The sequence below is a fragment of the Mirounga leonina genome, unplaced genomic scaffold (genome assembly GCF_011800145.1).
Source record: "Mirounga leonina isolate KUSES-001 unplaced genomic scaffold, KU_Mleo_1.0 Mir_127, whole genome shotgun sequence".
Taxonomy (NCBI): Eukaryota; Metazoa; Chordata; class Mammalia; order Carnivora; family Phocidae; genus Mirounga; species Mirounga leonina.
This window is the reverse complement of record NW_023270316.1, coordinates 30,061,011-30,076,068: the sequence shown is the minus strand read 5'-3', so window position 1 is coordinate 30,076,068 and position 15,058 is coordinate 30,061,011. Positions and strand designations below refer to the sequence as shown.

Below are 15,058 nucleotides of genomic sequence, written 5' to 3'. Positions count from 1 at the left end.
ATACGGCAAGCCGACTTTCTTCCCTCATTTTAGGAGAAGATTAAAGGCAGCTGGGGATCTTAAACTCCTGGTTATCCCTATACAGACCTTCCCAATGTGTCAAATATTTTCTCCCTAAAGTAATTTAAAAACATGCTTCATACCTGATACTGGGTAAATTTCACAGGTATAGACACGCAATAACCTCAGACAACAGGTACCCACAAAGCGCAGTCTCTCTAGATCTAGAAGTGTAGCTGTGAACTGGAATCCTTTTAATCCTCTAAGTTCTTCAACTCCTAAGACTAAGGTGGTCCAGCTCCAGTGAAGAATACTTAACAATGACTCAAAACATTCCTAATCCAGAATATAAAAAAACAGATAACAATTAGTTCAAATGATACCATAGGCTGAATCAAATGCAGAGATGACAGTGAACTTCAAAACTTTATTTGAACTTCTTTACTGAGTTTTGATTAGCCCAAATAATGGATATTTTATTAGTTCATTGATCAAATTACCATTAGGAATATCTTTGAAGTTTGACAAAAAAGGTAAAGTAGTTAGGCATGTATAAAAACAACATTCTTCAATATTTGCCTATTTATTTTTAAAAAGATTTATTTATTTGTTTGAGGGAAGAGAACATACAAGCAAGTAGGGGGATGGGCAGAGGGATAGAATCCCAAGCAGACTCTGCACTGAGCATGGGGTTGGATCTTACGACCTATGAGATTATGACCTGAGCCAAAACCAAGAGCCAGAGGCTTAAATGACTGAGCCACTCAGGTGCTCCCATATTTGCCTATTTAAAAATACGTTTTTGTTTCCCTGCTACCAACCTATCTAGTTTATCATATAAGGAAAAAATTAAAAACATTTACAAATACATGATTACTTGAAAGCAAAATTAAACTCTACACTGTTACTATAGTATTATATAAATAAGCCAGAAGTATTTAAAACACCTTAATAATTTTTTTTAAAGATTTATTTATTTATTTGAGAGAGAGAGAATGAGAGAGAGCAAGCACATGAGAGGGGGGAGGGTGAGAGGGAGAAGCAGACTCCCCGCCGAGCAGGGAGCCCGATGCGGGACTCGATCCCGGGACTCCCGGATCATGACCTGAGCCGAAGGCAGTCGCTTAACCAACTGAGCCACCCAGGCGCCCCCACCTTAATAATTTTTTAATATAATAAAGTATTTTATTTAGTATCAGGTATTGGTGACAGTATCAAATAACTTATTTTATGCCTACATATTAAATTTTACCACACAAACTACAGCTAACCCTTGATAAACAAGTTAATAGAAGATAAAATTTAACTAGAAAATAGTAAAAAATTCTTACTAGATTTTTAAATTCTACAATATGGGTTTAGGGTAGTGGGCATCCCTTTCAGTTCCAGTGGTTCTGCAGGCTTTACCATACTTACATGATGACAAATACTAGATCATCTCAAAGCAAAGCACTTATTCTCTCATCCCCACCAAATTCCAGTCCTCTGGTATAGTAATACCAAGAATAAGAGTTTATAGTTTAGTTTTTTAAAGAAATAGTTGAATACATTTCTTATATAAAGATAACAATTACCTAATGACCACAAAACCACTTGGACATACATGTCAAAAAATTACTAAGCACAGAAAAAGAGATCACTGAAAAAGACATAGGAAGTCAAGATACTTATTTGGATCAAAAGGTATCTAACTGATATTAATACTAAAAGGATGCCAAAATACCAAGGAGCCAAAGTTCTTGTAACCTCTTATTGCAAGCACTATCTCTATAACTACCACAGATCTTTTGGAAGGTCATTTGGCATGATATATCAAAATTTAAATCAGCACACTTCCAGTAGAAATATTCACATAAGTACGTAAGTAGTGAAAGATGCATAGGGAAGGACATAATCGTAAAAAAAACAAGAAATAAATAGTCCTTTGATAGGTACAGGGTTGAATAAATTAAGGGTACAACTATTTTATAGGATGCTATGCAAATACAAGATTAACAAAGAACCAAATATACTAACATGGATTATGTCCTTGATACTACGAAAATTTTAAAAAGGAAGATGTAAAACTTTATCATTACAAACAGAGCTGTACAGCATACTGTATATATAAACTAACAAGTCTGTGTATGTATAAAAATGGTCTGGAAGGATATACATCAAAATTTAAACAGTAACAGAGTGATGGGGAAAGAACTTTAGTATACTTTTAACATAGGTTTATCCCCACTCCACCCTCTTCCCAACCAGGAATGTATATTAATCTTGTGATTTAAAAAACTAATTAAAAAAGGGGGAAAAAAAAAAGCATTCATCCTACACAGTTCATGAACATGAAAGACTACCAACTCTATTAATAAATCACATTCATATAGTGCCTTACAATTTAAGATGCATTTTTGCATCCCTTATCTCATTAGAAATTCATAATGATGCTATCACAAGGTTTATTTAAATAACTGGCATAAGAATGCTCAACTAATAAATGAAAGAACAAGAACTTAACTCAGACTTCCTGGGCACACATACCATGATCTCTCAATTACATCGTGTTGGCTTTCCATTCTACACTGGCAACCCCAGTAATGTAGCATATCTTTAAATGTAAAATGTGGATGGTCAAGTAGTTCAACAGAGTCCTTAGTTAGATATACAACTCTTGTATTTAGCTCCTCAAGCATTAGGCTACCACTTTTTGTCAGTATCAGTTTTAACTTTTCTTTGACTTTTTAACTCCTTCAGCATATGTACTTATACATGATTAACAAGAAAACCCACCAGTTATATCAGTTCATGTTGAAGTTCATGTTAAAGTCAGCCAACATCTCTACCTTCCCATTATTGAAAGGGCATACTCTTTGGCCCAGGATCTCAGTAATACAAAAACACATCTGAGTTCATAAAACTGTGCTGAGATGAACTCTTAGAAGAGTGGCTAAATGCGAAACATCAAAATGAAATGGGAGCACTGGACAAAAAACCTGAAATTTTAAAAAAATGGCTTACCACTGAGACAGTTCTTGCAAAAGATCTCTTTAAAATGTGTACAGGTTCGCTGGTTTGCTGTTTGCCTTTTGAAGCACTGCCATCACTGGTTGGAAGTCTGACGGTAGCAGACACACAGAAATTTATGTTGGAAAGTCCAAAGACATTTTTCTTTTCAAAATATACGTTTTGTAAGAGCAAAATATGCTACTATTAAATATTAAGTGCTATATTATTAAGAAGTTATTCCACTAGTGTACCCAGGAGTAGTCCGAGCAACTTGCTATGTTCATAATGCTACATGTTACAAACACAAACTATAATAAATTGCATAAAAACAAACAAAAATCTCTTCTTGGGAAAACTGAGGTTTATACCACCTAGATTCTTAAAGTGATTACTAGGGAAGGAAAACATGAGAGACAGTCACTGTTCTAGAGGTATTTCTTTAGATTTTATTGCTACTCAAAGAATGACATATTTTAGTAGGGTTTATATCTATTCAAATTCTTCATTCTAAATATTACTGCAGTAGTTTATTAGGAATAGATGGATACACAGGCATATGCTTCCATGTCTCAAATACATGAAGTAATTAAAATTCTTAAATAATGTTATAAATATAATAAATCTTATCACATTGACAAGTTATTATTTGATATTTCAAGTAAAAGGAAATTTTTCAGCTGTAAGGGATTTTCTTTTTTTTTTTTTAAGATTTATTTAGAGAGAGAGAGAAAGAAAGAGAGAGAGTTGGGGGGAGGGGGATAGAGAGAGACAGTTACAAGTTACTGAGCATGGAGCCCAAGGTGGGGCTTGATCCTACCACCCTGAGATCACGACCTGAGCTGAAACCAAGATCAGACACCTAACCGAATGCGCCACCCAGGCGCCCCTCAGCAGTAAGGGATTTTCTATTCATTCCATCACAGTACAAACAGGAAACATAAGACAACAGCAAATCAATCAGGCCTGCATCTGAAGTCCCCATCTAACACCCCAATAGCATTTCTCTGAGACAAATTTTTATTACTTTATAATATTTTGAAATGGGTATGAAAATCCAGATTTAAAAATAAGTTATTAAAATACTGTTAATGGCGTAATACAGATAATCTGAGTCATGAGGTAAAGTTTAAAATTAAGCTTGATGTAGAAGATGTTTAAAAATATATAAAATAAGTGCTTTTGTTAAAAATAGCTGTATTTCTACTGGTATATTATAACTTGCTGAATGCTTCAAATAATTTCTTTCATATGTCACATATATTTTGTAGTATCCTAGATCATTATAACAAGGGACTAAATCTATTAATTAACTATAAATATGCTAAATACCTGTATAATAATTGAGGTATCTGACCAGCATTAACATCTGTACCATTATTTGACTTCTTTGAACTCTTAAATTGGAAAACCACCCTAAGAAAGAGAAAAAATAACAATGATACCAAAAAACATGATTCAAGATCCATGAAAGAAAATAAGAAATTTGACAATAGTGTTTTCAAATTTTATGTTAATGAAGATAGATTCATTCTTTAAGGAAAACACAAGTAAAAAGGAATTGTTTTTATTTTGGTTCAAGCTCTGAATGGCTTAATGAATAAAATGAAGGAGTTAAACCTGATCATGAACTCCTGGATAAGCAGCTGTCCTGCCCCCTTTTAGTACCCCCAGCTCAACTTTAACCAGAACAATAAGCTTTTAACAAAATATTTCAACTTACAAACAGTTTAAAATCTGTTCAACCACACACATGATAAGCTTTAGCTTCAAACTGCTGTGATATTCCATAGTTCAATAAACTGCATATGGAATCACACAGTCCAGGATCAAGGCAGTCTCCCCAGTGCTAACTCACAATCTTAGAGTAAGTCTGAAAGGGATACTTTACAGCAGACTTAGTTTTTCTATGGCATTCTACTTGAACATTCAGGAACAAAGAATTCTCCTCATTAATTAGTCTGTTCTGTTTTTGGTAAGCTCTGTTATGAATTGAACAAAACTATCTGAAATATACTATTACATAACTTCTACTCATTTCAAATAGTTTATGCTCAAGAAGAGTAAGGAGTAAATTAAATTTCTCTTCTAAAATAATGGTCCTTTCAAACACACTAATCCAGAGTACTGAGAATAAAGAAGATTAGAGTTAGAGTCAAGCAATTCCAGTCCAGATTGGGTCCTGCCACACAACAGTGATATGATGTGCAGCAAATCACTTCACCTCCTGTCTCTCTATTCCCAAGTGGAAAACAGAGCTAATAACAGCTTCACAAAATTGTTGAGAGAATCAAATGAGAATACAGATATGAAAGTGTTTTATAAACTAAAAAGCACTCCATATATGAAATTTAAACAGTAAATCTCCCCCACATCTTATTACAACTGTACCATCTCATATTGCTAAAACTGAAATTTTTATAAACGTTTTTATAAGCACTGTCAAATTTTACAGCAAGTGTTTCTTTTTTATGGTTTCCAAATTCCTCAATCTTCTTGTCACTTAATATAATTTCTGATTGGAAATAAGTTCTTAAATGATATAACACCCAGAAATACATACAAATGACAAATGACAAGAGCAAAGAGTAGCAGTCCTATTCTCTCCCTGTTCTGTCTAGACCTTAATCTGGCATGAGACTGCATAAATTTAATGTTTGGCAGTCACATTATGTTCTAGTCTTACTGACATTTTTATCCTCCTGGAAGACCTCTGAGCTGCTAAAACAATATTCCACTAACAAAAATGAGAGTTGCTTAAGTTATACTTAAACATTTTGCTTACCCATCATCTGTGGTAATAGAAGCTTGTCCATGAGATCCACAGTCACTGCTGGGTCCGGACACTCGAGCCCATGCTACATACCACCAACCAGCTTGCAAGAGAACTGGTTCATCAAACATCATTGCATATTTTTCTCTGAGAGAAAAATTAGTGAGTCAAAGACAATGCCTTTGCACTTCCCTGTTACATATATTTATTTGTTTTAAATCCTTTATAACAAAACATGAAATTCATTGTGTAAGATTCTTGTTGAATATCATTAAAAACCTTCTATTTTAAAAAGTCTGAAAAAAATTAAAAATCAAAAAATCTGGACAGGAACATAGAAATAATAGTCATTTGTGTCGTGGTGATGAACTCCTCACCCTGAATTCTAAAACTTGCTTAAATATTATAAAGGTCTCATATTAAAATACAAATTTTTTTAATTGGTAAAAAAAAATGCCAGTTTAGTTGGAAAATGAAACTCTGAATTTTAGTTTTAAAGTGTTTTGAGAGGAAGCATATTAATAAAATGGTTCTGGAGTCAGATGGCCTGAGTTCAAGGCTCAGCTTCGTGATTTGCTAGTTGTGTAACTTTGAGCAAGTTATTACACCCTCTCTGCGACTCAGTTTATTCATCTGAAAATAGGGATGAAGATGATGTCTAGATCACAGGATTGTTCTGAGGATTGAGGAAATTCAGATAAAGTATTTGGAACTGTGCCTGTCACATAGTAATTACACAAAAAATTTTACTAAAATAGAAGGAGAAAGCTTGTATATAAATAGGAGATCTGATAAAGATATACACAAGTTATAAAGTTTTAGGTAACAGAGTATAGTGGTTATAGCTGGGGTAGAGAAAAGAATTAAGGGTATCTGAGGAAGGGAACAAATTCACGCACTGTAGAGGTATAAAAGTACAAAACAGGACTTGGAAATGACAAGGGGTCCAGTTAGGTTAAAGCATTAAGACAGATAAAAAAGAATAGTAGGTAGAAAGTTAAAAAAGACGTTGTAAAAGATAACTTTAAAGTCCTTTAATGCTGGCCTTAGGAACCTGGGCTTTGTTATTAGGGAAATGAATAAAATCTAGATGATTCTCTATATGTGAAACAATATATTTTTTGACTCATAATCATATGCTCAAAAATAAACACTAAGTGACAATGGCATCTTAAGGCTTTGTTAAAAATTAATCAACTAATTTCCTAAAATTTTCCTAATCTTCATTTGTATATCACATAAAAAAAACAACTAAAAAATATCTCCTGATACTGGTGAATGTTCATAGTGAAAAAACAGTAAAAATTTTCTTTAGGTTTACAATTTTGTTCTCAAAAGTACTTATCTGTTAAAAGCAAACTTAATGCCTTACTACCATTTTTAGCAAACACACATTTTCGCTAGCAAAAAGCTTATGTATAACACACAATGTTTTAACATAGTTATTACTGGGAAGTATAGTGTACTATTACTATTATGAGGTTCAATTTATTTTTTTTCTCATCATTATATCCCCTGATTCAAATCACTAACTTGTCATAACACAGTGTTGGGAGATAATTCTTGGGATTACACAGAGAGGACTGGTAAAAGCTAATTCTCTTCATACTTCTAATGAAGCTTTATAAATAAACATCCAGATTCTGGTAACAGGAAACCTACTATCCTAACAGGTTTAGTAAAAAGCGGGCCACGTCCCTGTGTGTAATAACCAAGCACATACTACGGGCATGGTGTCAGGGCACACAAGTGATCTGAATTATGGCCCTCTGACTGTTTGGTACTGTAGATACAATGCTACAGGTAGTAGATAACTGTAGGACATCATTAGAAAGCTAGCACAGTAGGTGCTCTCTAAGTGATGCATGAAAACAAAAGTGTGCAAAATATATGTATATTTTCACGTTATCTTCACTGGAGAAACAATTTGTCTTATAAAATACAAATATGGAAAATACTATTAGTTTTAGTGTAGCCCTGTTAAGTGCAACCCATACCTTACGTAATATACAACTTAAGTCCTCAAGCATCTGACCACAGATTATTTAAAAGAGCAATCGTACGTTTCTTCAGTTACAATGAACTGCTCACAGCCCGTCTGTGAGCATAGGTGAGGTTGAGACTGAGTAAGGAGGGCATCTTTACCTGGCAGCACAGTCATACGCCAACACGTCAGTCTCTGCAAGAAGGTCTCCGTCAGTTTCATGATCTCCTCCATCAGGACCCAATTCGAACAGCTGGGGAAAGGAGAAAAACACATCATGTCCAGTCGCTCAGTCATGCAAACCTGCTGAATAAGATGTTTATGATTCTGGGTGTTTCCAATAATGTGCTGGACACTGCAGAATGTAAAAATCAGAATGCCTGCTTTTTTAATGTTAAATACACAAACCTACATATTTGAATTAAGAAACTTATGGTTTATATTCTCAGTTTTCCTTATTTATATATTCATCTATTTAGAGCAAATGCTCCAAGCTGTTCTGTACCAAATATAAACATGTGAAGGAGTTAAGAGAACTCAACCAATGCATTTAACTAAGTGAGCTTTCAAATGAGGAAGAAGTTTGCTTCACACTTACAATCTGTGAGATCTGGGATCCAGTTTCCTCATCCATAAAAGGAAGATGGATGCTAACAGTGCCTACTTCGTAGTAATTGTGAGAATTATGTGAAGTAATACTTATGGAACACTTAGAAAAATACCCAGAAAGAAAGGCTACAGAAGTGTTAGCTATGGAGAGACAGAGAAGTAACAGAAGATAAGGATCCTTAAAAACACAGGTAACAAAAAGTAGTTCAAGGTAATACTGCATGGGAAAAGAAGAGATGAAGAGTATGAAAGAAAATGGTTATAAAATAAGGGGAGGACCAGACAGTGTGGGATAAGGATAAGACAGAAGATATCAAAGAGGAAAAGTGATGAAATTAAATGAAAATGAAGGAGAATTATCAGGAAGAGATCTTTTTTCTTTAAAAATGGACCAATACATAACAAAAACTCTTATTTCTCTGGAGAATTATAACAGGTGAACTACAAAAAAGGCAGATAAAACACTAAGGACGAAGAGAAGGGAGCATTAAAACTTACTGGACAATTACTATGCTAGACGTCTCATTTTTTCAATTATATGCTAATGACTTAAAAACCTGTCTCCAGCTCAGATCTTGTTCTCAACAGTCACTGCATACCCCACTCCACCCACCGCCCACCACCAGCTGGATCTCACTAGCTCTAAAGGGACTCACTCCCCTCTCCCCTGCTTTCCCTGTTCTGATTAATGGCACTATCAGTCACCTACTCACTCAGATAAAAAACCTGGAATAATCCTTTTTTCTGTATCCTTCTGCCATCACTACATCTATTCTACTGCTGGTACCAAAGCTTGTCAGTTCAAGCATGCTCACTGTTACTAGCTAGAACTCATCAGTCTTCTTATCTCCATTCTCTCTTTGCTCTGGCCCATACTCCACAAAGCTGACCCTTAGTACTCTTTTTAAAATGAGTATCTGATTAGAATACTTCTCTAATTTAAAATTCTTCAATGGTTTCTCATTTCCTTCTTTGTAGCATGACATACAGGCTCCCCTGCTTATGTTCAACAAATACTTCTCAACAAATACTACCAGGCACAATTCTAGACACTTGGCATACAGGTATGAACAATGCAAACAAAAAAATGGGGGCTACTGGAAATAAGTTTGAGGGTGAGGGAGAGGATTTAGTTTTAAATAGGTTCACCAGAGAGTCAAGACCTGAAGATAATGAGGAAGTGATCACACAGGTATTGAAGTAAAGAGCTGTAGTCAGAGGGAGTAGCCAATGCAAAGGTCCTAAGGTTTGACTATGCCTGGTTTGTCTGAGGAACAACAGCAGGCCAGTGTGGCTGGATTAGAGTGAGGCAGCTAGTATAATGTAAGGTCAGAATGATAATGGCACTCAGTTCTATGGTGTTTTGTGGGCTCTTCTAAGGCCTGTGGCTTTTAATCTAATGTACGAAGACACTGCAGGAATCTGAAGAGAGGAGTGGCAGAGTCTGGTGTACATATTAAAAAAATCTCTCTGCTGTACTGAGAATAGACCAAAGGGAACAATGACAGAAGAAGAACACAAGCTGGGAGGCTACTGTCATAATCCAGGTGAGAATGGCTGTGGTTGAGAATGACTGGGTACCAGGGACAGTTTTCAGAAGTGGTTAAATCCTGGATTTATTTTCAGAGGGTAGCCAATAGTGTTTGCTGCTGAAGGGGATGTGGGGTGTGACAGAAGGAAGGCAATGATGACTCCAAGATTTTTGGCCTAAGCAGCTGGAAGAATAAGGTTAACTCTGTTCTAGGTCAGTTAGCTGGGATGGAGAAAATAAGAGAAGAGCAGGTATAGAGAGATGACCAGAAGCCTAGTGTTGAAGATGTTATATCCGAAATGCCTATTAGCTATCCAAGTGGAGAAGTGAAGTAGGCAGCTGTATATATGATTTTGGAGGTTTAATAATAAGAAGAAAAATACTTAAAGCCATAAGGCTGGATCACTATGGGGATGAGTAGATTTAAAAAGTGTCCAAGACTGAGTTCTGGCACTCTAACACGTAGAGGTCCAGAAGATGACGAGTAACCAGCCTGAGACTTAGAAGAGCAGTCAGTGAGACAGAAGGAAAACCAAGTGTGGTATTATGGGAGCCAAGTGAAGACAGTATATAAAAGAAGGGGTTGATAGGATTAAATTAGGTCAACTGGTTAAAGAAGATGAGGACTGAGACTTGACCACTGGCTTCAGCAATCAGAAATCACTCACATCCTTGACAAGAGCAGTTTTGGTAGAGTGGGTGGGGCAAAAACCTGATTAGAGTAGGTTCAAGAAGGAATGGGAAGAGAGAGAATGGAAAGAGAAAGTATAGAAAGTTAAGAATATGTACAGAGTCCAACTAGGTGGCTAGTCCAAGACAAGTACACAAGTACCTTTGCCCAGGGTAGTTAGTAGTGGAAGAGTCTCGTAGCAGGAGGAAAGAGATAAAAGGGGACCCCCCAACCCCCCGCCCCAATCAAGAAAGCGGTCTAGGTTTCTGCCTTAGGGTAACAAGCATATGGTGGATGGTACTATTCAAGAGAAGAACCACTGGAAGAGAGCCACATCTTGGGGAAAGACCATGAATTCAGTCGCAATATAAAGACCAACAACTGTCATGCCTTTAAAGCACTTACATGGAAATGGGTCAAAGAAGAAGTCTGAGCTGGAGATCTAAATTTGGGCATTATGGTATGCTGACAGCTATTTAAACTTCAGGCTTAGAAGAGAATGTTTAGGAGAAAATATAGAGTGAAGAAATAGGGGCTAGGGCTGAGCCTAGAAGAACTCCAACACTGAGTGGCCTGGTAGAAGAGGACAAACCTACAGAAGAGAAGAAACAACCAGAGATATGAAAACAAAACAACAAAAAAAGAGATTTACTGCCAGAAAAAAAAAAGTGTACCTGAAAGAGGTGAATGGAGGCAAAAAAAAAAAAGACTTCTGTTGGAAAACCTTAGTCTACTCATTAATAACTGAATCTTCTTTTTAAACGATTTTATTTATTTATTTTTGTGAGAGAGAGTGCATGAGCTGGGGGAGAGCAGGCTTCCCGCTGAGCAAGGAGCCCAATGCGGGGCTCGATCCCAGGACCCTGAGATCATGACTTGAGCCCAAGGCAGACGCTTAACCGACTGAGCCACCCAGGTGCCCCAATAACTGAATTTCAAAGGCAAGTTCACTTTCAAGGAATGGGAGGAGTAAAAGAGGATTTGAGACTTGGAAAAAAAAAATGACAACTAATTTAAAAACAGCATTGTGGAAGGCCTATATACTTCTATACCACAACTACGGGAGATAACCCGTAGATAACCTGGAGATAAACCTTTCAGGAACAGAAAAAAAAATGTATCTTCTCGATAAACTTACTAGACATTGCCAACTAGCACTGTATCATTGAGTTTGCTTCTCTATCTTGACTTCAAATCAAGACATCTTCAAGTAACCCTCTGAAAGCAGTTGCTCTAAGCCAAAAACCAAAACTGTTTTATATTCCCTTTTCTTTCTTTCCCTTCCTTCCTTTCTCTCTCTCTCTCTCTTTCTATATATGTACCTAGAAGCAAATATTTTTTAAAAGTTTGTCGGTTCTGGTTGGGCCTCTATGGGAAGTGTCCTCAAAAACCATCACAGTAAGGGAGTTTTAACATATAACTTTTAGAAACCACTGAGAGAAGTAAGAAAAGATCTCCTAAACAGACAGCATTTAATTAGAATTTCTAATGAAGCCTGCTACTGAAATTAAGGCACAAACTATAGTTTCCTCTCTTACCTTATTTTAAAATTATTTTTAATTATTTTTATTTTTAGTTTTTTTTTTTGGAGAGAGAGAGAGAGCATGAGCTTACATGTGTGAGCAGGGGTGGGGAGGTTGGGGCAGAAGGAGTGGGAGAGAGAGAATCTTAAGCGGGCTCCATCCCCAGTGTGGAGCCCAATTTGGGGCTCGATCTCAGGACCCTGAGATCATGACCTGAGCCAAAACCAAGAGTCAGAGAGACATTTAACCAACTGAGCCACAGAGGCGCCCCTCTCTTTTACTTAAAGGTAAAATCAGATTAATTTGAGAAGTGGAACATTTAAGCTATTAGTGAATTTTCAAAGAATGAGCACATCCTTTGCTTGGAATAACTGCAGACCCTTTCTCAGATGAACAGGTATAATTAACTCAGGACTTTTGATTATTTTTATTTTGTCTATCCGATGAAATCCATACCCCATATTCCATCTCTCACTTCATCCCCGGTCCCCGTCTTAGGGTGATCATGTCTGTTTACACAGTATTTGGCATCAAAAACGCTAAAAACTTTTAAAGCTACATCAAAATGTTCCTGCATCAAAACAGCTGTGCCCCCGTCATTAAAGTGGCTAACAGAAAGGAGGCATATCAAAATGTCCTGCTATTCCTAGACCACTAGGAAGCTCAGCACAAAGGATTGAGATGAACTAGTCTTTTTCAGCCTAAAATTATTAAGAAATCACTCTCTATTCATTTCCTCCCATCTTGACTTTTGATTTTCTGATGAGTCAATAGATTTAGTATTATTGCATTACATTTTAGCAGTGTTTCCTCAAGTCCTTTTTTATTATATATTATATAGATAAAATCATAAACTAAGTCAAAACCAACATCTTCAAACAAAAAAGGGCAACAGTGTCAACAAACTGCTTACCTTAATTTTAGCAGTATATTCTCCTCTACCTCCAAACAAACCAAGGCCACCAAGTAAAATATCAGTGTCAGCACTAAAACGTATAGCTTCTACTGAATGAGCAGAGTAACCCCAGCCCCCTCCATGACCTAAAAGATACAAATAATAATTTATGTTGTAAAATAGCTATATATATATTTCACTTATATGCCAATATTTCCTAGACATAAATATACATACTTTCAAACCTGTTTACTACACTATAATCTTCTTTGGAATAAACCTTCATTACTGCTTGAGTCTCCTCCTCTGTACTTGCAACACCCATTTTTAAATCCTGCATAGTTGCTAAGGTATCAAGGCAACCTAAAAACAAACAAACAAACAAAAATTCAACTCCTTGAAATTAAACCCACTATATTGATGGTATGAGATGCTGTAGGGGATAAATTAAAATAATAAACTCTGAGTGTGCCAATAAATGTATTCCAAGCTTTAAACAATGTTTCACGAAAGAACACCAACAACCAATAAGAATTCCCCTCTGTTTGGGTAATTATCATATTTAAACACATTCTATATGTCAATGTTTTGCAAAAAGCTTTATCTTTGAAAAGTTGGAATCCCTCAATCTTTGAGCCTTTACAGGGTTCTTCCTTTTATGAAACCCTGAGTTACATCTAGATTCTTAAAATCTATATGAGGAAGACATAGCAGCCTGAGAGAACCTTAATCAATGCGAGTTCTGGATGTTTACAATGATTACCAGATAAAATTTGAGAAAAAAGAAGCAAGGAATTATATGTATGATCTAGTAATTATACTTAGGAACATGATTTTACAACTGCGAATTTTAGATAAGCATGAATGAGTCTTTTTAAGGATCCTTTTTAAAAGCAATAAAATAAGTAGTTACGTGGACTGGTGTAAAATTTCTACGAAAAGAATATATATATATATATTCTGAAAAAATGCTGTATTATAAATTAAATAGAAGTGAAGTTGATGTACTGTGGAAAACTGTGTTATATAAGAGACAGAAGTAATATGTATAAAATTCATAATTACATAAATATATTTTATAGAATTTGTTATTTTAAAATAAAGTATGCAAATTAAGTATTATAATTATACATCTGAATATTCTAACTGCATCTCTAAAGTTTATATATTTAAGCCGAACAAAAATATTAAGAAAAATCTGCCTGCTAGAATTATATTCAGGAATGCTTTATATTTGGGCATATATGAATTATGTTGGTTCAAGTCTGATATATTGGTGTTTGGGGGATGGACAAACCTCTTAAAGTTAGAGGGTTTAACTTATATTGCACCTAGCATGTTGTTGTTTAACACACAAGAGAAAATGAAACACAAACCTAAATATTCTCTCAAAAAAGTTCTCAGCACATATTAATGAAAATTAGCTGATCATCAAAAGAGCAAGCCTACCTAGAATGTGCAAAGCTGCATGAGATCGGGTGGTGAGAGCCCTTGATCCTGCGGGTAAGGCAAGTTCAGGACTGAGAATACTACATCTGGATTGCATGTCTGCTGAAGAAGGAAGTCTGGCATCAGCAACCACTGCATTGTAACACCACAGTTCTCTAGTATTTGGTCGAAACCTTCAAGAAAGAATAATCACAGCACTTCAACATACAGTTTCTAAATTTCTAAAGTACAATTGATACAAAGAGAATATAGTCAGCTTAAAGAGGACAAAATGTAGTTCATTATTTTCTTGGAGTTAAATATATAAATAAAATTATTGGTCACTAGAAGTGAAATAATTTGAATGAAACAGTTCTACAGATCACGAAACGTTACGAGTAACAGAGCAACGGAAAACATGATGCATCCATATATGAAGCTTCTGCACAACAAAAACTCCATAAATAACATTTAAAGACAAAGGGCAAGTTGAAAGAAAATAGGTGACACATACATATGAGACAAAACAAAGTATCTACAATATATATGAGCTCCTGCAACCAGTAAGAGACAATCAACCCAGTATCAAAAATGGGCAAAAGACCTGGAATGCGGTTTTCAGAAAGGAAGCACAAGTAAAGGGTACGTAGATATTCA

At 35.6% G+C, this 15,058-nt stretch overlaps 1 protein-coding gene across 7 annotated transcripts in view; it reads right to left on the bottom strand.

The window, feature by feature from the left end:
• Window positions 1-15,058, bottom strand: part of MYCBP2 (MYC binding protein 2) — a 271,010-nt gene that overhangs the window by 132,088 nt on the left and 123,864 nt on the right. For all 7 annotated transcript variants that reach the window (XM_035003215.1, XM_035003216.1, XM_035003219.1 and 4 more), the window contains 8 exons: window positions 14,423-14,595; window positions 13,211-13,336; window positions 12,992-13,119; window positions 7,907-7,998; window positions 5,774-5,908; window positions 4,321-4,404; window positions 3,004-3,100; window positions 144-336 (listed from right to left, as the gene is read on the bottom strand). In XM_035003215.1, coding sequence (XP_034859106.1) covers window positions 144-336; window positions 3,004-3,100; window positions 4,321-4,404; window positions 5,774-5,908; window positions 7,907-7,998; window positions 12,992-13,119; window positions 13,211-13,336; window positions 14,423-14,595 — 1,028 coding nt within the window. The remainder of the gene's footprint in view (window positions 1-143; window positions 337-3,003; window positions 3,101-4,320; window positions 4,405-5,773; window positions 5,909-7,906; window positions 7,999-12,991; window positions 13,120-13,210; window positions 13,337-14,422; window positions 14,596-15,058) is intronic.